General features: G+C 43.8%; 1 protein-coding gene across 1 annotated transcript; it reads left to right on the top strand.

Annotated features, from left to right (window-relative positions):
* Nucleotides 1–9,069: 9,069 nt before the first annotated feature.
* Nucleotides 9,070–23,509, top strand: si:ch211-261a10.5 (potassium channel subfamily K member 13). Its single transcript, XM_049575913.1, is given in 4 exon segments — nt 9,070–9,074; nt 11,550–11,639; nt 12,296–12,585; nt 20,848–23,509. Coding segments are annotated over 4 exon segments (1,230 nt in total). The 3' UTR covers nt 21,693–23,509.
* The last annotated feature ends 1,855 nt before the right edge of the window (nt 23,510–25,364 follow it).

Below are 25,364 nucleotides of genomic sequence, written 5' to 3'. Positions count from 1 at the left end.
CCTGGGACTCTGACACAATAAGCGCACTGCTGCAAAGAATCACAGACAGCAGTGCAGGTTCGGACGCTTTTGAACTGTTTTCGGGAGTCTCTCTGGAGTGGTACTGCTTCAACTTATGTGACACACACGGGTTTTGCGTTTCCTCTCGGGAGTAGAAATAACATAATCTGTGTCGCTGAGATGCTCACAAATGTCATATGGACCAGAGAACTTGGCCGAGAGTGCGGAGCCGGGAACAGGCAGTAACTTTGTCACCAACCTGAAACAGTCAGGGAACAGCAGAGCGGTCAAAACAACGCTTCATCACAGTTTGTGAGGAAGACAAAGACTCTTTTGCCAACGCGTGAGCATGGTGCAAACGCTCACGGAACTTACTGACAAAGTCCAATACATTTTTCTTGGGAGAGGAGGCAGATGACAGAAACTTTTCGTGCATTGATTTCAACGGACAGCGGGGCGTGTGACCGAAGACTAGTGCAGCAGGACTGAAGCCGAGGGATTCCTGCACGACTTCACGAGCCACAAACACAACAAAAGGAATTCCTTCATCCCAACTCTTAGCAGTTTCCAGACAATACTTACGGAGCATCGACTTCAATGTCTGATGCCAGCGCTCTAACGCACCCTGAGACTCTGGATGGTAGGGACTGGAGACGGCATGCTGCACATTCAAAGTTGCTAACACCTGTATGAACAAGTTGGATTTGAAATTTGTGCCCTGGTCTGTCTGGATTACACGAGGGAGACCGAATGTGGAAAAAAATCTGGTTAAGGCTTTAACAACAGAACTGGCATTGATTTTACGCAGTGGAATGGCTTCAGGAAAACGAGTGGCGGCGCACATGACGGTGAGTAGATACTGATTTTCACTCTTGGTTCTGGGTAGGGGTCCAACACAGTCTATAATAATACGTTCAAACGGTTCTCCTATGGCAGGTATGGGATGCAAAGGAGCGGGAGGAATGGCTTGGTTTGGTTTTCTGGCAATTTGGCAGATGGCAGTGGCAATTTGGCAGTGCTTGGCCTGATCAGATTTTAACCCAGGCCAGAAGAAATGTTTGAGGATGAGCTGATATGTTTTTGTAATGCCTAAATGTCCAGACCACTGACTTTCATGTGCTACAGATAACACATGCGATCGATACACGGAGGGCACAACTATCTGAAACACAGCACTCCAATCAGAATCAGAGAGGGGAGGGGACCATTTACGCACCAAAATGCCACTGTCTAGTAAATAAGCCACCTTCTCACCCTTGGCTTTGTCGGCACTCACCACACTTGAGAAGCATTTCTGTAGCGTTGGATCAGTCCTCTGTGCAGCGCACAGGCGATCGTGAGACACCGGGAGAGACGAGCCATCAGGAGAGGTTGTTTCAAGGCTGACAGGACACACCTGCTCAGCAGCACTTACACAAGGAGATTCGGCAGCGCTTTCTGCCTCGTTCTCGGACCCAACCTCTCCTGAAAAGGCAGGCATCAGCACACTGTCAGAAAAAGAAACATCATCAGTTTCTCGAGCCTGTGCACGAGAGATCACACAAGCAGGAAACAGATCAAGAGGCGGTTGAACTTCTTCTGTTTGTGTGCACTGCGGGGTGTCCACTACTTCAGCGCAGGAGTGACTTTGCCACGGGCTATGTCATTACCCATTAGAAATGTAATACCTCTAATTGGTAACGCGGAACAGACAGCAACGGGAAAGAATCCAGTTATCAATTTGGACTGAACATGTATGCGGTGTACAGGACGAGGAACATAACCCATCTCAATGCCGCGCAAAACAGTACCATAACCACAAGCAGACTTCTCAGAAAAAGGCAACGCTTCAGCGAGGACTACAGACTGAGATCCACCAGTATCACGCAAAATGCGCACAGGGCACTGATCATCAGGCTCACCTGTCAGTGAAACTAATCCGTCAAAGATGAAGGGTTTGAAACAGGCATCAGGAGTTTCACTATCAGAATCAGCACTGATGCGTGGCTCAGCTTTAATTAACCCTACACCTTTTGGCTGTGACGCGCTTGGGGAAAACTGCTGTTTGCGTTTTAGGGTCAGACAGTTGGAGATGAGATGTCCAGGCTTATGACAGTAAAAACACTCCTTATCCTCTTTCTTAGGACTGACTGTCTGGGGAGGGTTTTGTCGAGCTGGAGGCTGACGAGGCTTTTCATCAGAACCCGATGAAAAAACTGTTCTATGAGTTAAGACAAATTCATCAGCCAACAGAGCAGGAGAGGAGAGATTTGCCACTTTTTGTTCATTAATATACACCACTATACGTTCTGGGAGGCACTTTTTAAAGTCCTCCATTAAGACCAACTCCCTCAAAGAATCAAAATCATTAGCCTTACAAGCAGTACTCCATTTATCAAAAAGAATTCCCTTTTCCATGGCGAATTCAACATAAGACTGGGTTGGGGCTTTTTTGTGATTCCTAAATTTTTGCCTGTAAGCTTCAGGAACCAGTTCATAAACATGCAGAATTGCAGCTTTTACTAAGTCATATCTCAGGCTGTCCTCCACAGGGAGCGCAGCAACAGCTTCTTGAGCTTTCCCATAAATTTTGCACTGAAGCAAAAGAGCCCAAACTTCAGGTGGCCACTGCAAAGCTTTTGCAATGCGCTCAAATGCACCAAAATAGGAATCAACCTCAGTCTCACGGAACGTGGGCACCAAAACAACATTCTTACCCACATCAAATGCACTTGGTAGGGAAGTGGTGGAAGAAGAAGACTTACTTACTGGACCAGCAGATGCACCATCTGGCACATGAGTCAACCTCTGAGACTCAAGCTCCAGCTGACGCAGTCGAATAGCTTTCTCAGCTTCAATCTCCATTCTTTTAATTTCCAGGTGATACTGCAACTCAGCCTGTCGGGCCTTAGCTTTCTCCTGGGATTCCATTTGGAGGTGAGCAAGGGAGATGTGTGGACAGGTGATAGGCGGCGTGAGTGTTTAAATTTACTGGGTTAACTGAAAGCGTATAGCCATTTCAAGAACTTGTGTTCTTGTGGACTTGTGACACGTTATCAGTCACAGCCCAGGTACTTTTCCACTTCAAAGTTCACATCTAGCCAAGTTCAGTCCAAATGCCCAGATGTGTTCTTGCCATGCCCCTTTTATCGGGCATGCATCGGAGCAGACTTGTGTGGACTTAAGACAGCCAGGTATCCCAGCACGCATTTCACAACAATCATCGGAAATGGAAATTGAGGGAAAGGCGCACAATTGTAAGTTGTAATTACCGATATGTGTTACAACCCAGCTCGCAGGGGAAAGGGAGGCAACACAAAAACCCAGATGTTAAAAGGTAAGGCAATTTATTGCAACTCAAATGAAGGAAGTCTGGTTAACAAAGAACTGAGAACAAACCAAGGAAGAGGGCCGGTGGGTGCTGTTTAACTCAAAAAACAAATATAACAAAAGGAGGACTCACTCAGAGTTTAATCTACAATCTGTCTAATCAAAAATAAAAAGGAAAACAAACTCTGACTGTCTAATGCAGCTTTTAAAACAAACAACAACAAAACAGCACCCCTGCACCTAGCGTCTCTATACAGATAATTGTCTAAGTGTGGATGGAAATGTTTGGAATCAGTCAAAAGGGTAGCAATTTCTAACAACCTGGCTACACTTCAAAAGTTCACAAAAATCTACAAAAGCTTATGACAAGCTATAAATGCTATCAGTGGGCTAACCAACACAACACAAAGTTGTCAGGCAACAAAGCCAGCTGCCACCAACACTCAGCCACCCTGACTGACAGACTGGCAGGGCACTTATAGATGAGAGTCTTGATTGAATGGCTGGGATTGGTCCACTGCACCTGTGTCGCACCAATCAGGGACCCAGGTGAGCTGTGGATTGGTCGGTCAGAAGCAGCAGAGGCCGCACCAATCAGAACAGAGGAGGTGGAGCTTCTGAGTCCAGTGGAGGTGCAGGCAGCTCTGCAAACAGAGGGAAAAATTAGTGTTGCATACACACACACACAATGAAGGTTGAAAGAGCGGCGGCCGTAACAATATGATACTGTTGTTTTGTCACGGAACGTAGGGTTTTCATGCGTAGTTTAAACTTCAAACCCATGGTCGATGTATTAATATAGAGCCCACTTGAATGTGAGGTCCCGCTAGATGACAGTGGTGTTAGTGCTCATAGATAATAAACGTGTGTATGAGCGCTCAGGCTGCCCCACCGAGAGCAGCCTCTCTTGGGTAGTCCTTTTGAAATTCGTAGCTGATATCTCTGTAGTGGTTAAATACGAAATGTAATTTGTTTGGGGTATATCTAATGGGCAATATTCAGTCTCAGTATATAAGATATATTATTATATTATTAAATGTTGTAACATTGTTAATGTAATTGTTGTTCTTTGTATGTATTCTTTTGCTTATTTATGTGTTTTTACCATTCAGTAATGATTTTAAAGCCTCAGTGTGTAAAAATGGTGAGTAACAGTGACATCAGCAGAAATTCTACATTGCAGGGCTCACTCACGCTCACTTGCTCACCCCTCCCGTCAGGTAAGTGACGGTGGCCTCGTAGGACAGAAAGCCTTGCGCAGACGGAGATGGCATCATCCATGAGTTTTTCAAGTTTTTCAGGAGTAGGCCTATCTAGCAATGAGGTGAATATTTATTTAGGAATCTAAACCATGTTAGGATATTGTAGCGACCCTGCAGTAAATGTTCTGTTATAATGTCAATGTTCTGCGAGTTAATGGCATATTTGGGATTGAATGAGTACGCTATCGGTAGGGGGGCGGGGTGCGAGTGTGACGGAGATGAGGGCTGTGTGAGTGCGCTTGCTGGTGTGTGTATGAGCGAGGTGGAGGAGAGAGCAGGAGCGCACAGTTGGAGTTACAGCTAAGTTCTTGTTTGTTGGTTGTTTTGGCGCAGTTACGGCCAACAGTAACCTGTACTGTTCAGTAATAAACGGTGGTTTGCCTAATAACTGCATCATCCTTTCCACACGTCCTGGCGGACGCTACAATATGTTATAGCTTACCAGTGAGATATAGGTTATCTGTGAGATATAACGTTATGTTAGGAGGGTTGAAAACCATAGCAACACATGAAGGGCGACATACCTGTGGCCGCGCTGGTGAAGGAGTTGTGTGTGTGCTCGATCCACAGGAGGTGGGAGCTCCAGGTGACCAGATGGTGAGCCGCAACACAGCGCAGCGCAGTCTCCAAACTTTGGTTGGCCCGCTCTGTCTGGCCGTTGGTCTGAGGGTGGTAGCCAGAGGACAAGCTAGCTGTTGCACCCAGAGACTTACAGAAATCCCTCCAAACCTGGGAGGAAAACTGTGGACCTCGGTCCGACACAATGTCACTGGGTATCCACTGAAGTCTGAAGACATGGGTAATCAGGAGATCAGAGGTCTCACGGGCTGAGGGAAGCTTGGGTAAAGGCACGTAATGCACACACTTAGAAAATCTGTCAATGATGGTAAGGATAACTGTGTTACCTTCAGATGGCGGCAGTCCAGTGACGAAATCCAGAGGTATGTGAGACCAGGGACGGGATGGTATGGGTAGAGGGCGCAACAGACCAGCAGGAGGCAGATGAGAGGCTTTGCCCCGGGCGCAAACTGAACAGGCCGCCACAAAGTCCCAGACATCCCGGGCCATCCCCGGCCACCAGAAACTTTGGCGGAGGAAGTGAAGCGTTCTCTGGATCCCAGGATGGCAGGTGAGTTTCGACGAATGTCCCCACTGAAGAACCTGAGAACGGGCGGATTGCAGATTCACTGGTGTCTGAAGGAGAGCTGAAGATTCGGGAGAGGGCATCAGGCTTGGCGTTGCAGGATCCAGGTCTGTAGGACATACTAAAGTTGAATCTGCTCAGAAAAAGTGCCCAGCGGGCTTGGCGGGAGTTGAGGCGCCGAGCAGAGCGCAGATAGGCAAGGTTCTTGTGGTCCATCCAGATGATGAAAGGAAGGTGTGAACCCTCCAGCCAGTGCCTCCACTCCTGCAGGGCCCACACCACAGCCAGCAACTCTCGGTTTCCCACATCATAATTTCTCTCCACAGGAGACAGGCGGCGAGAGAAAAACGCACAGGGATGCAACCTCTGCGTCTTGGGGTCCCATTGAGACAGCACCGCTCCAGCACCGGAGTCGGAGGCGTCCACTTCCACCACGAATTGCAGCGATGTGTGAGGATGTTTTAAAACAGGAGCGGAGGTGAACAGAGCTTTCAATTTAGAGAATGCAGAGGCTGCCTCCGGAGACCAGAGGAAGGGAGTGTTGGGGGATGTGAGGCGAGAGAGAGGAGCAGCCACCTTGCTGTAGTCCTGTATGAATCTCCGGTAGAAGTTTGCAAAGCCGAGGAAATGCTGCAACTCCTTGCGGATGGTAGGAGTGGGCCAGTCCTTCACCGCCTGGATCTTCGCCGGATCTGGCTGCAGCTGTCCCTGGGCTATCACATAACCCAGGAAACCAACCGACGAGGTGTGAAACTCACATTTCTCGGGTTTCACATAAAGGCGGTTCTCTAACAGCCTCTGAAGAACCAGACGGACGTGCTGCCGGTGCTCCTCCTCATCCTGGGAGAAGATGAGGATGTCATCCAAGTAGATGAACATGAACCGGTTCAGCATGTCCCAGAGCACGTCGTTGATCAGGGCCTGGAAGACAGCTGGGGCGTTGGTGAGTCCGAATGGCATCACTAAATACTCGAAGTGACCAAGCGGGGTGTTGAATGCCGTCTTCCACTCATCTCCCTCCTTGATTCTGATGAGGTGGTAAGCATTCCGTAGGTCGAGCTTTGTGAAGATTCTGGCGCTACACAGGGGTTCGAAGGAGGGATCAATGAGGGGAAGAGGATACTTATTTTTAACTGTGATCTCATTCAGGCCTCGGAAATCTATACAGGGGTGAAGGGAGGAATCTTTTTTTTTTTTAACAAAAAAGAAACCAGCTCCTAGTGGGGAAGAGGATGGCCGAATGAGTCCTGAAGCTAAGGAGTCCTGAATGTAGGACTCCATGGCCTCCCTCTCAGGACAGGACAGATTGTAGAGACGGCTACTGGGAAGGGTGGCACCAGGAAGGAGGTCGATGGCACAATCATAGGGGCGGTGAGGGGGTAGGGATAAGGCCAGTTCCTTGCTGAATACAGTAGCGAGGTCATGATACTCTGAGGGAATATTGGTGAGAACAGGTTGAGCTGGGGTTGCCATCTGTCGGCGGGAGAAGGGATTGGCGGATCTGAGGCAGTGGGAATGACAATGGACGCTCCAGTTGGTTATGGTGGTCTAAGGCGGTGACTTTCTTGGGAGTGGGAAGGGGCTCCAACGGGAGATTGAGTTGTTCAACTAACTCACTGTGAATGAAGTTGTCATCGGCACCAGAATTGATGAGGGTCTGCAGGGGTAGAGAGTCTCTCTCCCAGAGGAGGCAGGAGGGCACAGAGATCCGTTTAGGAGAGCTGAAAGGGGAAGAGGTGTGGCTCACCAGTGCGCTCTCACTTACTGATGAGCCTTGTCGTTTAACTTATGAGGGCAGGTGGCGAGGAAATGGCCAGCTTGGCCGCAGTAGATGCAGAGTCTCTGAGTGATGCGTCTCTGCCGCTCATTAGGGTGCAACTTCGCCTGCCCCAACTGCATGGGCTCCTCCGGGGGCAGACTGGAGCTGGCAGGAGAGGGTGGCGAAGCAGAAGGTCTTGTCAGGCCGGTAGAGGGAGCCATGCTACAAGGTCTGGATAATCGATGCTGAGTTCTCTCCCTGCGTCTCTCCCTCAAGCGATTATCTATGCGAATCACTAGAGAAATTAACTCCTCGGGTGAGCCTGGCTCATCTCTGGAGGCTAGCTCATCCTTAAGCTCGTCGGACAAGCTTCTCAAAAATACCCCCTTTAATTCTTGCTCCCCCCACCCGCTCTCTGAAGCTGCAATACGGAAATCAATGGAAAATTCCGCCACTGACTGAGACCCTTGAGAAAGGGAAAATAGGCGCTTAGCTGCCTCCTGGCCCTGAATAGGGTGATCAAAAACTCTGCGAAGCTCCTCAGAAAAACTAGAAAAAGAACTTAAAACAGGTGACTGCTGGTCCCAGATGGCTGTGGCCCATTTAGCGGCCTTACCCCGTAACAAATTAATGACATAAGCTATCCTGGTTCTATCGGTAGGATAACTAAAAGGCTGCTGGTCAAAAACTAAGGAGCAACGTAACAAAAAAACCCTGCAGCTACCAATCTCCCCAGTGTAAGGCTCAGGAGGGGGAACATAGGGCTCCTTGGGGGAAGAGGGAGAGGGAGAGGTGGCTGAGGTGTTAGGAGGGGGAGCCGAACTCACAGTGGGAGTGGAGCCGGATGGCTGGGGAGGTAAGCGGGAGACGAGTTGCTCTGAGAGGTGGGAGACTTGAGCGCTGAGGTCCTGTAGAGAGTCCATGAGACTTTGCAATATGTCCTCATGCTGTCCGAGCCGAATTCCTTGTTTGGCGAGACCTCTCCTGACGGGGTCTGAGTCTGCTGGGTCCATGTTTGGCCAGGTTTAACAGTTTTATTGTGCCAGAATGATGCAGAGAACAAAGGCGATCCGGAGTCCAGGTGCAGAGTGAGATAACCAGGTGAGAGTGCTGGGCTGTGGGCTGCTGTGAGGCACGGAGGGAGACACTGGAAAAAAGAGGTAGGAGAACAAGGGTAAAACACTCGAAGAGCAAAAACACAATCAAACTTGCAAGATTACTCAAATCACTGGAGGAACAGAGGACCCGAGATACCACTGCGTGCAGTTGCAAATACTCTGGCGCTGAGGCTAGAGTCGGTGGCAGTCTTAAAGCCCGTTGATTGCAGATGACTCTCAGGTGTGCACACTCAGCCTCAGTGCAGGGCAGGGGAGGGGAGAAGCCTCTGGAGACAGGTAAACACAGCAGCACACAACCCACACAGGAAGTAGACTCCGGAAATGTTCATAAAATAAAAGCCAAAAGTCCATGCTCACCACAAATTTGATGTACTTGTTCTTTGGGTATTTCCATTATGTGTGGCAGATGTATGGCAGTTTGTTGTTCACCGGAGGCATGTGGAAAAATCCATGTTGTCCTCACTAATTCATTGCAACATGGGGTGAGTAATGGTTCATTTGGGGGATGAAGTATTACTTTGAGCACTGAAAAAATTATACATAGTCTGTTTGTATTGGGTCACATTAAAAAAGGGGATGGGGGTGGTTTCCCTAGTTTTTAGTGGTACTACAAGTTATTTTCTGCTCCCTCTTGACAAATAGTTTTATTTTTATTCCATGCGTGCAGTAATGTCACTGTAGCAAATACCGTGGGACATTTACAGAGTGGTCAAGAGTGCTGGACCGGAAGTGTCGCACAAAAAAACAGAAGCTGGCTGTGTTCTGTTTTGCCTCCGTGTCTTCGTGAAAAAGAAGGTGAATAGAACATGTAAACAGCAGTCAGGAAAAATCGGATATAGGCAGTTGGGCATCAAGACATGGTAGTGTAAAGGGGGAACTGCCCATTAGTTCGACAGCCCATTGGTTCGACATCCCATTGTTCCGACCATATTAAACTCATTGTTCCGAAGTCCATTCCGAAATCATCATCATGCCCTGTGGTTAAGGTCTTGTTAGGTTCAGGCACAAAAACCACTTGGTTAGGGTCAGGAAAAGATCATGGTGTGGGTTAAAATGAAAAAGAAAGTGACAAACACATAAGCCGTGAGCCTACTCCGTCTAGCAGCATACCTCCATCCGCGACCGGCTTGAGCCGTTCAGCACCGCGGACAGTCGGACTAATGGGATGTCGAACCAACGGGCTGTCGAACCAATAACATGGACCCGTGTAAAGGCAGCCAAAAAGCCATTCACAGTGAATTATAATGCATTTATAAAGCTCTACAACTACACTCATAAACACACATAATGCTTACGGATGCATAAAACATCTAGGCTATAGATGTGTGTTATAATGAATTATAAAAAACTTCTTTCTTGTGTTTGTGTTCATTTTAGAAGGTTATACTGAACTGTATAATTTGGCAATACTGATGTTCTGCCTGAGGAGATTTGCATGTCCCTGCATTTCAGCCATAATGAATGTTGGATGAAATTCAGACTGTCCGGTCAAAACAGCCCAAGATATGAGCTGGTAACACTGTTTGATCCAAGAGTGTCTGAAAAGGGACTTCAGAGGTGAATTCATTATTCAGCAGCACTGAATGTGTGCCTGAATCCACCTGTTATGTCAGCCAAGATGAGTGTTACATGTATGAAATTCACACTATCCAGTCAAAAGACTCAAAATATCAGCAAAGTGTTTGATCCAAAAGTGGCTGAAAAGGAATTAAAGGGGTGGATGCATTTAGAACCATTATTAACCATTAAATAACGCATGCTGGTCACGCTTAAAGCTGGGGCTTTTATGTTTTGCGTAGTAATGGGCCTTGATGCTCCAAATCTGGCTACACACTGCAAGCAGCTCCTCTGGAACCGTTAAGACAACATTGGTAGACACAGAAACAGCACACACGAAGATATTGTAACCCTTGACCTATTAGCACAGGTGAAGCCCTCTAGGGGACAGTATGGGTAATACTCCTCTAATCACGAGCACACCCAGGAAATGTGGTGTGCAGGGTGTCTATTGTCTACACTGAGAAAAGCATAGCCGTAGCTGGCCAATCAGGATGTGCTTTCCCGAATATGTGTGGACTTCACAGTATATAAGGAGGTGGATTCTCGCTGTCAGACACCTTACACCCTCTTCAGCAAGCGGGTTAGGAGTGACAGCATCTCTAGGTAGGGGGCTCCAACTGTGTTAGTAGAATTAGGGTTACAATATTGTAACCTTTATTCTATCGCACACAGGCTCCACCCTCTACTGGACTCTTTGGGCACAGTGGATTGAGCCCAATGAATCAACGCCCTGTTTCGACATTTCACTGACCCAGCCAGCCTGATCCTGGCCGGCTAAAGGTTAGTCGCCATAGCCCGCTGACTTCTTTATAACCTAGGCTGCTGCAGCACAGAAGTAGGGGGACCCAGCCAAACCAGTTGGTAAGTGACCGAACTGGGTGGAGCTTTGGCCTGACCTTGCAGGGGTCTGTTACGTATCAGTTCAAGGAGGACCTAAATGCAGACCAACAGGCAGGTTGAACTGTTATCATTAAAGCAAGCTTTAATGCAGCCTGTACCAGCAGGTAACTAACTAAAAGTCCAAATGCAGGCAGAACCGAAACTAAACTGAAAACCAGCCTGGATAATACGATGAACTCAAATCCAAAATCCAAACAGAACACCAGGCAGAAAACTGGTCCGGGGGGGGCACAGCAATCAATGCTGGATTGCAAAAACAAACACACACTGACCTTTGTTCTATTTGGAATGCAGTGTTTCTTTTTGTTCCATTCCCATGAGACACAGCCCTCATCAGACACATTTTTATGTCTCAGACAGGAATGTCTAAATGGATGAGATGTTTCAATACAAGAGGAAAAAAACACAGACATACTTGGCTCACAACGGAGGCATACTTACAACAACAACTTGGCAACCATATGGGACACACTGAAATACCTCGCATGCCATTACAGCATAGTTGAGGTAAAAGTAATCACAATAACTGAAGTGTCCTACATATTTTGTTGTTGTTGCTGCCAAATGAATTCCATATGAGTTAACAAGCCTTCCTGTTGTGATATTTACAAGCTTTGAGCAGACAAATTTTCCCCAAAAAATTATTGCACATTTCCAACTAATGGACAGCTGGAAAATATGTTAAGTCTTTTTGTTCTTAGATAAGAGGGAGGATAGAGGGAGTGTGGGACTGAAAGCATAAGGATCTTGGGAAAAAATCTCAGGCAGCAGACACGCATATTGTCTGTTTTATGTTAAGTCTAAGGGAGAGCAGGAGTGCATATGTTTGAGGCTCATAAAAGGAAAGTAAAGATGGATTATTGAGCTGGTGATAAGCAGTAGCCATACACAGATCATTAAAGTCACTGTTAAAGCCACCTGCAGACCCAGAAGCAACTGGTACTAACGCACTTTTGGCTGGGGAAACTGTAGTTGTGTAAGTAGTCTTAATTGCATTGAATAAGACAGAATTGCATGGGTGAAGTAGACAGACAGAGAGAAGAGCAAACTGGACTAACAATGTTCTCTCCTGTAGCACCTGTATATTGACGGTTTCAAGCAGCTGAGCAAATATCATTCTTCTTGAAGCTATTGTGCAGCACATGACTTTACAGCACACAAAGACGAAAATCTGTCTGCGGTCTATACAAGTCACAATGAAGAACGAGTTCTCCCACTGCTGCTCATCCCTGATCCCTAGCAGGGAAACTGCTCGTTTCTACCTGCTCTGTTTACTCATTGCTCTTTACATGCTGGCTGGCGCTGCCATATTTTCTTCCTTGGAGAGACCAGCGGAGCTAAAGGCCCACCAGCTCTGGGAAAGGAGGCTAAGAGACTTCAGTCATGAGCATAACGTAAGTTGTGAAGACCTGAAATCTCTGTTGCGCTACTATGAGGAAGCTAGGACTGCAGGTATCCGGGCAGATCGAGGCAGAGCCCTATGGGACATCCCAGGAGCATTTTACTTCGTGGGAACTGTAGTCTCCACCATTGGTGAGTTAAGAAGAATGTGATACTGGGAATAGTAGGCTATATTAAAAATTGTAACATCCTCTGATTTTCCTACAATCCACAGACACCAACAGCTACAAAATCTAAGACCGAGTACACTTTCAGTGTCCATATTGCTCAGCACAGCATTGTTATTTTTGGGTTGTTTTCTTCAAATCATGCTACAGTCATATATAGCATAGCAGATTCCTTTTTTTAAATGTCTGATCAGCCTGTCAATTTGTCGATCGGTCAGTTTGACGAATCTTAAATCCCCTCCTTAATAACTGTTGTCAAGTCAGACAAGCTTGACAAAAAGAAACATGGCAAGACTGAGTGCCACAGTGTTTATTAGATAGTTGAAAGGTGATGAAAGGATATATTCACTGCGTTAATTGTTATGAACAAGTCAAAATAACACAAAATGAGGCTTCCGGTCTTAACAATGAAGGGAGAAGTAGAGACAGAGGATGACAAGGGTATCAGTCTACTTTGCTCCTGCGTGGCCGGGTATGTGCCCCCTTTTCCCCTTCTGGGGATCAGTAAAGTACTCTACGTATTTATTACTAAATACAAACCATGGTGCTGACCTAACTTTGGTCTCTTATACTACCCAAACATCATGGTATTTCAGATGCTTTGTCTTTTGACATACATTATTTTAATAAATAATCTCAGGCCATGAATCAAATATGTATATGCCATCATTTTTTCCTCCTTTTTATCTTTTGACCGTCCAAGAAACATGTACTTCATTCATTTGAGAGAAATCAGGCTGAGTTTCCAAAGTGAACCCATGACTGCGCGAACATGGCTGAGAGGAGGACTTTGTGACCGAAAGCTCCAGCCTGTGTCAGCAAAATATTATTTTCAGGTTGATTTTAATCGTGATGAAGCTCATTAAATACAAAAAAAAAGTTTGGGAAAAAAAAGTTTAGAGGAATATTGTAGCATACCCTTCGAAAGATGGTAAGAGACTCGACTGATGGTTTTAACATTTATTGCTGTTCCACAAAACCAGCTCCATAAACCAACGTGAGAACTGACAAAACAAAGAAAAGAGAGCAATCACATTTCTGTTTCCACTTCTGTCCATAATAAATGGTAAATGATCACAGTACTTTCTCAGACAACTTAACATTATACCAAGCAATACACCGCCAATTCACCAAAGAGGTGGGCAAAAGAGTTAGCATACCTTTTGACACAAATCATCAAGTAAGCAAATAATCACCACAGGCACAACACACACCAACCTTATGCCTCCTTATTTTGTTTTCCTTTGTTTACCTTGAACTTTTACCGTTTTTACCATTCATTCCGTAGTCAAGTGACTTTGTTTTGTTCGGCAGTACAACACAGGAAGGAAGTAGGAAGTAATGGTCTTCAAATGAATGAAATTACATCTTCTTAATAGCAACACAAATCATGTGTATATGTGTATATCATGTTTACATTTAAAAGAAATCATGTCAAAAAATGCATCTAAAGCAGATATTTGTTTTTTCAAAATTGACCTGCAAACAATGCAAGCTGCCCTCTGGTGGACAAAACGAGAAACAGCAAGCACAAAAACAAAATGGGTTTGCTACAAATGTCACTCTGCTAATGCTTTTAGAGCATTGGAAATTCCTGTCGTACGATACCGTGAGATGAAAACAGCACATGTCCAGAATATGGCAAGCATTCACTGTAGTCTGGACACCGTGTATCTTGATATTTTTTTCAGGATTTCTCTTGAATGATTGGTCCAAAAGGTGCCAACCGAACTACCTTTTGTGTGCATGTATTAAGGCAACACAACCAATATACCAAAGAAAGTGTCCAGAAAAACAGGCTATGCTATGTCAGCAACCAACCTATCTGTCTTTTTCCAAATCTCTTGAACGCTACCACAGAAATAAGGAGGTAAGCCTGACATGTCATCTGACATTTCAATCAGGAGAGACAGATGGATTGAAGTGAAGATCAATTTCAGTACAGAATATGTGTATAGATTAGCAGATAATTTGTGCTGTTTAAGATTTAACAGAAGTCTTTGGTGCTTGGACACCAGAGGGAGATTTTTTGGGATCAAGGGAGTCCAGACACTGGCGGAAGTGGTGGTGGCTGATGACTCTGATGCTGATGGCTGATGAGGCAGATGAGGATCATAATGGAGATAATGGCTAATGGCTAAAATAATGATAATGCTAATAGAGAACGTGTGTCACTGTGTTATAGGTTGATTGTGAATCAGCTGAAGAACAGCTGATGACAGAGACAGAGAGTGCATGCAAGGAGTGAATGGCCGAGTAAGATAGAAAAATTACAGCCTAAGCATTAAAAGTAGCCTATTGTCTTCTTGACTGAATTTTGCTAGAGCTTCATCAGGCTGACTCCTCTTGATGAAGATCCGTTAGCTAGCATTTTCTAACATTAAGCTAACCTAAGATGTGACCATACAACGTAATGCAGTGGTTCCCAACTGGTCCAGCCATTGGGTCCAGATTTCTCCTCAGTCATTAGTTCAAGGTCCACACAGTTGCACACAGTTTAATACATTCAGCGTCAAACTCTGACCATGTTGGCTAGCTAGTTTGTTGTCTCTGTCAAGTAGCTGTCTGTTAGTCACTCACTCTACAGCAGATAACGACACTTCAAAATAAAAGCTCTGTGCCAGAAATTCACTGTAGGCTACTTCAAAATAAAGTGGGGTTTTTTTGTTTTTTTTTTGGTTTGGTTTGTTTTTGGTTTTTTTTTACAAACGTGACACGTTCATGAGTCACTTGCAGTTAGGTCAGAGTTGCCCGCGACCCACCAGTTGGGAACCACTGATGTAATGTGTCCATGAAGACTGTGACAGTCCCTAGCCACATCTTTTAACCATTTCAACCAATTTGGTTTTTATTTCAACATAGACGGTTTTGCTGATCCACGTTGTCTGAAATACGTCAAAAGGAGACATTCCTGCATGGTGAAGAGATGCAGAGCAACAGAGGGAATGTTACATTCTACATTTAAGGTTTTTGCAGAAAAACATTTTTTTTTATTCAACCTCTTTGTAATAAGAGGAATAAGAGTAACTGCAAATATCTCCGGACTATAGTCGCTGCAATGGACGACTTTGAACGCGATTTTGAAGAGTTTCTTGTAGCGGACACAGACCCAGAGCCATACCTGTTTGAGCCGGAGCATACAGATGAGGAACTCTATGTGTTGGATGCTGAGTGGGCGAGACGAGAGGCTGAATCCTCCGCTCCCATTTGGCTGCACAGAATGGGATTCGGTGCTACCATCGTTGGGGAGATATATCATCAGGAGGAAAAGCGCTGCAGAGAGTGCATCACAAGGAGTGAAGTTGCGTCTTCTTTTCCTTGCAGATGACGGTTCGGGTTCATTCTCTCCTGTTGCGTTGTAAGTGTGGTCCATTCGCAAACTTTATAACTAAAAAAACTTTTCACTACTCTCTATCGACGAACTACTAACACTCTCTGCTGTTTCCTATATATATATATATATATATATATATATATATATATATATATAAGCACAATTATAAGGCTACGAAAACCAAACGAATTTTATTTTATAGCGATTATACACTTATATAAACATATTAATGGGTAGAATATTCAGATTCAGATTCAGATTTGACAATAAACCATGCCAAATATTACACACTGGCTAGTAACTTTATTACATGTAACAAGTTACTTCCCAGCAGTCAATTACCCAGCGAAGGCTTTATCATTCTGACTACTGCAGCCAAAATGTTATGTAACACAAATGAGGGTCAATTGTTCAACTTGTGCTGATGAAGAGGATCCCTTGACGACCAATACTATGTCCATGTCACAAAATCGCACAAATCTATAACCATTACACACAATTTAACTAATCCTATGAACCAAATTAGACAGGCCATATGAAACCATATTTATTTGGGGAGGCCCACAGATGTGAGTTGTTACAAACTCAACTACAGTCCATCAAAATCCATTTTTTACCTGGATCTTAAGAGGACAAATGTGTCTCCAAGATAAAAATAAAACCAGCCTCGTCTCTGAGAATCAATTTACAGCCTTCCAGTTATACAGTATCTTCAGGCACTCTCTGTCACTGTGGAAACTGAGGGACAGATGGCACTGAGCCCTAATCAATTTCCTTTTTGCAACAGCTTCCTTATTTACTGACTGCAATCAGTTCATGATGTGGATACACATCATTTGTGAAGCTGGAAGAGACTTTCCGACAGGCCAAACATTTGACATTTCATATTATTCATGGCTATGGTCCCACGTCTATTTTCATTCACTAATATGTTGCCTTTCCTTCCTTCCTTCCTTTCAGCACACTCTCCAAAAACATTCATTCATTCATTTATCTTCTAACTGCTTCATCCTCTTGAGGGTCGCAATAAACATATTTATTTATATCCTGACTTGGGGCTGGCATGGAGCAAAGATATATGAGGCTGTCCTGGCTGATGTCAGCAGGCAGTTGGCTGACACTGATGTCCTTTTTAGGTGATGTTCACTTCATTCAAGTATTGGTCTAAAGGGGTGATAATTTCTGCCATCCTTGATTAAAGAAATGGAGCCATAACACTGATTTATCTCATCAGTCATTTGTCTCTGAAACATTTGTCTAAAACTCTGTGATAGTCACTTACATATGGATGTTTTTTTTATTTCAACACTGTCCTCGTCTGGTACTGAATAAAGCTGTGTTAAAACAAGACCAAGAGTCTACAGCTGGAGACAAGCAGTTACAACAGATGCCATTTAACTTAGTCTTAACTGCTTAAGGCAAAAGTACAGAAAAAAAAACTAAAAAAGTGTCTCTGTGTGTGAGGTTATACTGAGGGACAGCAGCTATTAAGCTAAATACCAGCTCACAATAAGGATGCTAACATGTTTAGCAAGTATAACGTTTATCATGTTCTCTTTCTTAGTTTAATGCAGTGGCTCCAAGCTGGTCCAGCCACATGGTTCAGATTTCTCCTTAGTCATTACTTCAAGGTCCACACAGCTTAATATATTCAGTGTCAAACTTCATTCATTCATTCAAAATTTTACGCTCAGACAATGGAACTGATTTTGTTGCAGCAGAAAAACAACTGCGCAAAGCATTGGAAAACCTGAATCACACCAAGATACAGAACACCATGACAGGAAAAGGCATAAAGTGGATTTTCAACACCCCAGCAGCCTCGCACCAAGGTGGCATATGGGAAAGTCAAATCCGTACTGTAAGAAAAGTCCTGAACTCTGTGTTACAGCAACAGTCACTAGATGATGAAGGACTCCAAACTGTCATGTGTGAAGTCGAGGCCATCATCAGTAACAGACCGATAACACATGCATCAGATGATCCTAATGACGTTGAGGCCTTGACGCCTAATCACCTGTCGCTTATGAAAACACAACCCAACATTCCACCAGGAATCTTTGAGCAAAACTTTTTCATTTCCTTTAATTTAATTTCATATACTTTATTGTCCCCGTAGTGGAAATTTGTCGTGGAATCAATTACCTGTACCATTATAGTACACGGTGCTGTTGCTAACAGTACACACTTCATTACAAGTGTGCATTAAAAGAAAAAAAAAACGATAAGTATGCACGACAATGGAAACAAATACAGTACATAGCCAATCTGTTTTGGACTAGATGGACAAGAGAGTATTTGCCACTCCTTCAGGAGAGACAAAGGTGGCTCACACCACAGAGAAACTTCTCACCAGGAGATACTGTACTGATAATGGATGAATCTGTCCCTCGCAACTCCTGGAATATGGGCAGAGTAATAAAGACATTACCAGACTCCAGTGGTACAGTGAGGCGAGTCAGCGTGCAGACTAAGACTAACATACTGGACAGACCTAGAAATAAACTGTGCCTGCTGAAACATGCAATGTGAGCAATCTGAGAACATCATTAAGAGTTCATGTATAAAGTTTTATCTTTGTGTATTATGATGTACATGTAGCAATATTGTAGATATTTTGTTGAATGTTACATGGCTCTCATGTTTGATAATTTTTGATAATTGTTCTGCATCTAGCATAAGCAATAAGGGGCTGGAAATGTAAGAGCCATATTGATATTACTAAGAATAGTATGGTAGTTTTACTCTAAAGATGTGGAAATGTTCCTTTAAGTCATGCTGTTGATGATGTACAGTCAAACAGCCCTCAGAGACGGTTAAGCAGCCGAAGGAGCAAGACAGTTTTTTGACGGTGTTGCCTAGTTGAGCCAATTAAGAGTGAATCTTGTAACTTTGTTTTTTGATTTTTTAATTAAAGTTTTCGAACGGAGTTACTGCCTTGGAAGATTCATTTTGTGTCAAGCTTATTGCCAACACACTGCTTAATAGTGGTGGTAATGTGGAGCAGGCCTACTGGGATGGGTGGATGGATAGATTGCTGCTACACCACCAATATGTAAACAATGACATCAAGTGGACCTCGTGAGCCTCATGACAATAAAGCCTCATTTGTCTCATCTGGGAATATCCCGCACAACTGCCAGACATGCTCTCACAAGTTTTGAGAGAGGATGCTGTAACCACAGGAAGATGACGGAGGATGCATGTTCATGCAACACAGGACAGGAAAAAATGCACTTGATCAAGGAAATGAGTAACACTGGTGATTCTTTTATTCACGAGGAGGATGTTAGATTAGTTTTTAGTGTGTGAATTAATGTCCAGTAACTGTGAATGATAAATGTGAGGAAATGGCGCTGAACAAGACTGAACAAGAGGTACAAGGTCAAGGCTCAAAAATACTTTAACAGACAACATTTTTTAAATAGATTGTGTAGGTGGTAGATGTTGCAGCTGCTGAGGATTTTATTGGGATAAAGGTCACAGCGTCACCAATACTAATACATTTCCATCTTCTGGGAAAATGTAATCCGATCATTACCATGGTCAAAAGCAAACCAAGGGAAGGAGGGAAGCCACAACCTCCGCCACTACCTCCGGCACAACCTCCGTTACTTGGCAGAATAATCCGGATCTTAAGACATCAGGGGAAAAAGCTGAGCACACATTAAAGCAACACTTAATTTTCTGGAAGTCTGTGAGACCACAAATAGGCTAGTAACAGGGATGCTTGTGGATATAAACTTTTCTCCATAACAATGGCAGACAAATGCGGAACACCGCTTCCACTTCCAGCCGTCCCAACGGGGAAATCAGTTGGCAAAAGAAAGAATACTGCAGAAAAAGCTAACACTACGAGAGAACTGGATGCTGCAAGAGCCAAAACTCGTGTCAACATCGGCTCTGCTTTGGAAGACTGATGAAGCTTCACCCTGAGCTAAAATGGGAGGAGATGGTCGCAGAGTTTCTGCTGGCCAGGTATTTTTAGTTTGCCTCTAATGTAACATAGGCTATAACATGATATACGACAACACAGCATCCAGTTGCTAATGGCTAACATTAGCCTAATGTAGCGTAGCCTCTGAAACATTAACATTGTCTTCCTTGTGCGTTTCCACTTACTAGTAACATTAACGCTACTATCTAACGTTAGCACTGTAAACCTTATTCTAAAACTCATCAGTCATCACTGACTCCAGTTGAGTTTTCAAAATCTGGGGTTGTTTTTGACTGTCTTGGTTGTATCGTTACACTCGCTCTCCTCTTCCGTGTATCTAACGTTACCTTGCCAACGCTTACGTCTATCATAGACGTAATGAGCACGTAATGGAGGGGGGGGGGGGGATAGGCCTTTGGAGGGAGATGGAGTTGCAGGAGGAGGGGGACTTTGGAGGGAGGCAGGAGTTGTGGATGTTAAATTTTTTTCTAAGTGCTATGTGAAATGCAACAAAAGGTAAGAGTTGCTTTAACACCCTAAGGCCTGTCTTCAAAATGCCAATGTTAGAGAAGCACGACACAAAACTGCTTTATAAAGTATTTTCCCCTGTCTTAATCATTTGGTCTTTTTGTTTTGGAGACAAAGATGGCCCTGAAGATGATTTGCCTTCCTGTAAAAACCTCCTAAACAATGAATACTAAAGGAATTCTAACTGGGAGAAGTTTTAGCTGGTCAAAATCTGCAGTCCTTTCCACTGGACGCCACTAAATCTCCCTAAATCATACACTGCTCCTTTAAAAAGCATACAAAAATTATGTTCACTTGACATAATCTCTAAGCCATTCTGTAACACAGCAAATTTTTACAGTGGTAGCAATACAATTCTCTGTGCAACTAATGTTATGATAGTGTCTGTAATCAAAGATGTGACCTTTAACCTTGTGTGTTTCTCCTAGGGTTTGGAGTGACGGCCCCATCCACTGTGACTGGGAAGGTCTTGCTTGTTTTCTATGGGTTGCTGGGCTGCTCTGCGACCATACTCTTCTTTAACCTCTTTCTGGAGAGAGTCATAACATTACTGAGCTTCCTGATATTCTGGTGCCACAGAGGGAGACCTGGACACAGCGGATTGGAGGGCCGAACCGGTGAAGAAAACAGGAATGAAGAGTGGAAACTATCTGTGTATCAAGTCACACTCATCCTCTTTTTTGCCGTCCTGTTGGTTGCATGCGGGGCTGCCTTTCTCTATTCAGTCATGGAGGGCTGGACTTACATGGAGTCCCTCTACTTCTGCTTCGTGGCGTTCAGCACAGTGGGCTTTGGGGACTTTGTTAGTGGACAGAGAGAGCACCATGAGGACACCTGGGCGTACCAGGTTGCAAACTGTCTCTTGATGCTCTTGGGGGTGTGCTGCACTTATTCCCTCTTCAACACCATCTCTGTTATCATCAAACAGGGACTGAACTGGATGCTTACGACACTGGCCTGGATGTATAGCAGTATCTGCCACTATAGGCTGCAGTTCAGACCACTGTTCAAACTCTGTTTTTCTGACTCTGAGCCACCTATATGTTGTTATGAGGATGACACTCTGCATAGACAGCAGGCGCAAGCAGCTTCAAGTTTAGGCCACGGCATGCTGTGGCACAGCTGTGTTCCCAATGCTAAATGCCTTTGTGGTGAGGCTCAAGTGGAAACAGTGTGCTGCAGAGAGATAGACAGAGGAATTTCTGCAAAACAAGAACAGGATAATTGTTTATATGAAAGTAGTATAATCTATGCTAGACCACTGCCTACTTGACTGAATTAAACAACCCAATCACAACAAAAAAATTAAAAAAACACAGATACATTACATTTGCGTATTATTAGATAGTGGACGTAATGCGTTGACACTTACGATTCAACAATGCTGTGGTTAACATTAGGTTAGGTTTAGGCACAAAAACCACTTGGTTATGGTGAGGAAATGATCATTTTTGCCTTTCATGCCTAAAAAACTCCTGGAAAAGCAGCAATGAGTTTCTATAAAATAGCCAAATTTGGTACTTAAGAAGTTGCTGGAAAAACAGTGACAAGTCACTAAATGGATGATGCCTAAAAAAACTGCTGGGAACATAGCAGTGACTGGTGAAATCACGATTTTGTTTTTTGCTGGTCTCAAACAGGAGTCTGCAGCTCGGCAGGAGTCACATCATCCACCATGCCCTCCACCTCAAGATGACAAAGTCAGCTCACATACTACATCACTTCAGAAAAATACAGTGCTAACATTTATTTCTTGCGGCTGGGCTGAATTAAAATATTCCTGAAAATATTGCCAGTAAACACAGCAATAGTAGTGTAGTCGTAGTTTTCTTTAGTTTTCAAAAGGTTAATACGTTGTGAATGTTCTCAGATGATTGGGATACAAGATGCACTTTGCAACCTTAGCATCCCTCTCTCCCCCTCCATCTAGGTGATCTCTCCTCACTCGCAATTCCACAACATTTTAAGACTACCATATTCAGTTCAGTTCAGTTCAGTTCAGTTTTATTGTTAATGTCCCAAAGGGCAAATTAGGTTGCAGCGGCATAGAGGCACAAAAACACACACATAAAAACATGGTAAGACAGTGCATAACATGGAGACAATACAAGTAACATGCAGCAGCTACCGAGCAGTATGCTAGCACACACCAAGTCAACAAGACTGCCAGCTGACTCCCATTAATAATTATACTAAATAAGCTAGAATAAGCTAAAAAATAGTAAATATGATACAAGTTCTGGGCAGTGGCCAGGAAAGTGCACAGAGTACCAATATGACACACAGTGTCTGATAAAGTGCAATCTCTCAAAGGAGCAATCAAGAAAAAGTGCCAGTAAATACATTATAATGATAACAACAACAAACAACAATGAGTTATTTAAGACAACAGGCAGCCACAGCTATGAGCGGCATTACTTCCTTCCCTCAGCAGCATTCAATGCTCGGAATGAGACAGGAATACAGGAGTATTTGTACCTGTCTTTAGTGGCCTGTGGGACACACAAGCGAAGGCCGGATGGAAGGAGCCTATACTCAGAATTGAGTGGGTGATTCGACTAGACAGACAAAAACAAATTATCAGTAAACCAATGGCTAAATCAGTTGATGGACTGGATAGCAACCGTAAAAGCTAACCTGAACTTGCTCACTTCATGCTCCCAGTACCAATATGACAGCTTAAGTTTGTTTTGTGTTGTTTGTGTCATAATGTCTCTTTTTTTTGTTTTGTAAATACTTTTGTTCTGTTAATATGTTTGTGCACTTTGCTTTTCTTCACCATTTAAGTGTATAGGTTTATTTCATTTCAAGGTGCCAAGGGGACATTTATCACGATCGTACGAATATGACAACTTCAACTGCAACTTTAACTATCATCCTGCAGGAGACAGACAATAAAAACACAGATAACATGGACAGAGTGATGACAATGACCTGCAGGCTTCTGTCAAAGACATACAAGTAAGGGTAATAAAAAAAGAGATTCAGCCTTTGCTGTGTCTTTGTTTTGAGCCTCCCTTATTGCAGCGTCCTGAAGGAAAGAGACCAAACTCAGTGATCAGGACAGTTAAGAATCAATTCAGCCTTAACGATAACCCCTGCACCACACCTTTAAGGAGACCTTGACTAGCTCAGCCAGCCTGTTTCTCTTTCCCAGACCAGACAGGGCAGATTCAATGAAACACTGATAAAATAAAATAATCACAAGACACAAAAATACCAACAACTGGCCAACATGAGTCATCAGCATATTTCAAAAACATGCCGTTTTTGTAATCTCAATTATTTACGTGGGCTGGAAGATACAAAGATTAGCAATGACACAACTCTGGGGAATGTGGTGGTGTAATGTGGAAGATACACCAAGGATAATGCTGTCAAAATGGGAAACTGTCAAGGAATTTACAATCCAACCCATGACATTTTAATATACATTAAAATTAGATTTCATTTCACTGTTTTCTCAATCTGCTGACATTTTCTGTTCTTTGAGTTAATATGCTAACTAATGCTAGCTGCTTTTTAAATCTCCTGGCATCGTCCATATGTCACACCCATCCTGCCGGCTGTTCCTTTTGCACAGACATTGATTTTAGTGTTGTTCCTACCTCCACTGCCGGCATAAATGTGGTAAGATAAGGTATACTTTAATGTTCCTGAGAGGCAATTTGAGATACAGACAGTAGTCATGAGTACAACAAAACAGACAGTACATAACACACAGAATCCAGTATTACACACTGTCAGGATTAGTCATGGACAAGTAGTGGTTACCGCTGGTTAAGATAAATGATAGCAGATGGGAAAAAGAACGATCAGTAATGCTTAGTGCTACATTTAGAGAAGCAAAACCTCCGCACTGATGGAAGCATCTGAAACTCATCATGGGGGTGTTGAGAGTCTGAGACAATAGTGGTGACCTTCTCTTCTTACAGATGCTGTAGGTTATTAAAGGTAACACCACTGATCTTACAGCACAGCGTCACCACATTTACCAACTTGTTCTTGTTTTTAAGGCTCAGATTGCCAAACCATCAGACAATGTTAAAAGAAAGAACGGACTTGAAAAAAGCAGAATAGAACATTTTCATGATTGTCCTATCTACATCAAAGCTCTTCGGCTTCCTTAAAAAGAGTAGGAGTTGGTTTGCCTTCTTACAGATGTTGTCAGTGTTCACATCTAAATTCAACTTGTCATCTAAGACAGTGCCCAAATATTTGCACTGCTGCCACCGGCTCCCCCTTGACCACACAAGGAGCAGAAGGGCAGGGCCTCCTCAAAACATCAATAAACATCTCATCGGATCACACCAGTTAACAACAAACCCCCACAGGGGTTTTTTGGCTTGTTCACTTATTCCACTCTGCTGCGCCGAATATGACGAGCCACATATTTGCCATGTTCAGTAATTCCTGTGCTTGATATGATGCTATATAAGGTTAGTGTTAGAAGTGTGTTGTAATTCCTTTGTTTATTTCCAACGAATACCCCCGCACTAGATATTGAGACCTTAAGAGCTGTTGTCTGATCAAGCAGCGCTTTGCTGAAACAGCTGACTATAGTAAAAACGTCATTGCATTCCTGATCCCGTGGTCCATTGGAAGTTTTATGATAAACAAACATTTGAAAGTGAATGATGTAAAATCTTGTGTATTGCTAAGATAACATTGTACAAATACATCCTGCTTGGGATTCTTATCATTGTAATCTGCATGGGTAAGGCAAGATCTCCACAGTCTGCAATTATGTGGAAAAAATAACAAGCCCTAAAAATATCTCAACTGTACACTGAAGGTGGGAGTAATTCAAACATGTGCACATAACAAGCAAGTTTCAAGTCTTAACCTTAAGTCTCAAGCAAGTCCCAAGTTACTGTGGTGACAATCACACAAGTAAACTCCTGCAAGCAAGTTGAGTCAAGTCCCTGCTATAAGTCAAGCAAGA

The sequence above is a fragment of the Epinephelus fuscoguttatus genome, linkage group LG5, assembly GCF_011397635.1.
Source record: "Epinephelus fuscoguttatus linkage group LG5, E.fuscoguttatus.final_Chr_v1".
Taxonomy (NCBI): domain Eukaryota; kingdom Metazoa; phylum Chordata; class Actinopteri; order Perciformes; family Serranidae; genus Epinephelus; species Epinephelus fuscoguttatus.
This window is presented reverse-complemented; position numbering and strand designations above follow the sequence as displayed.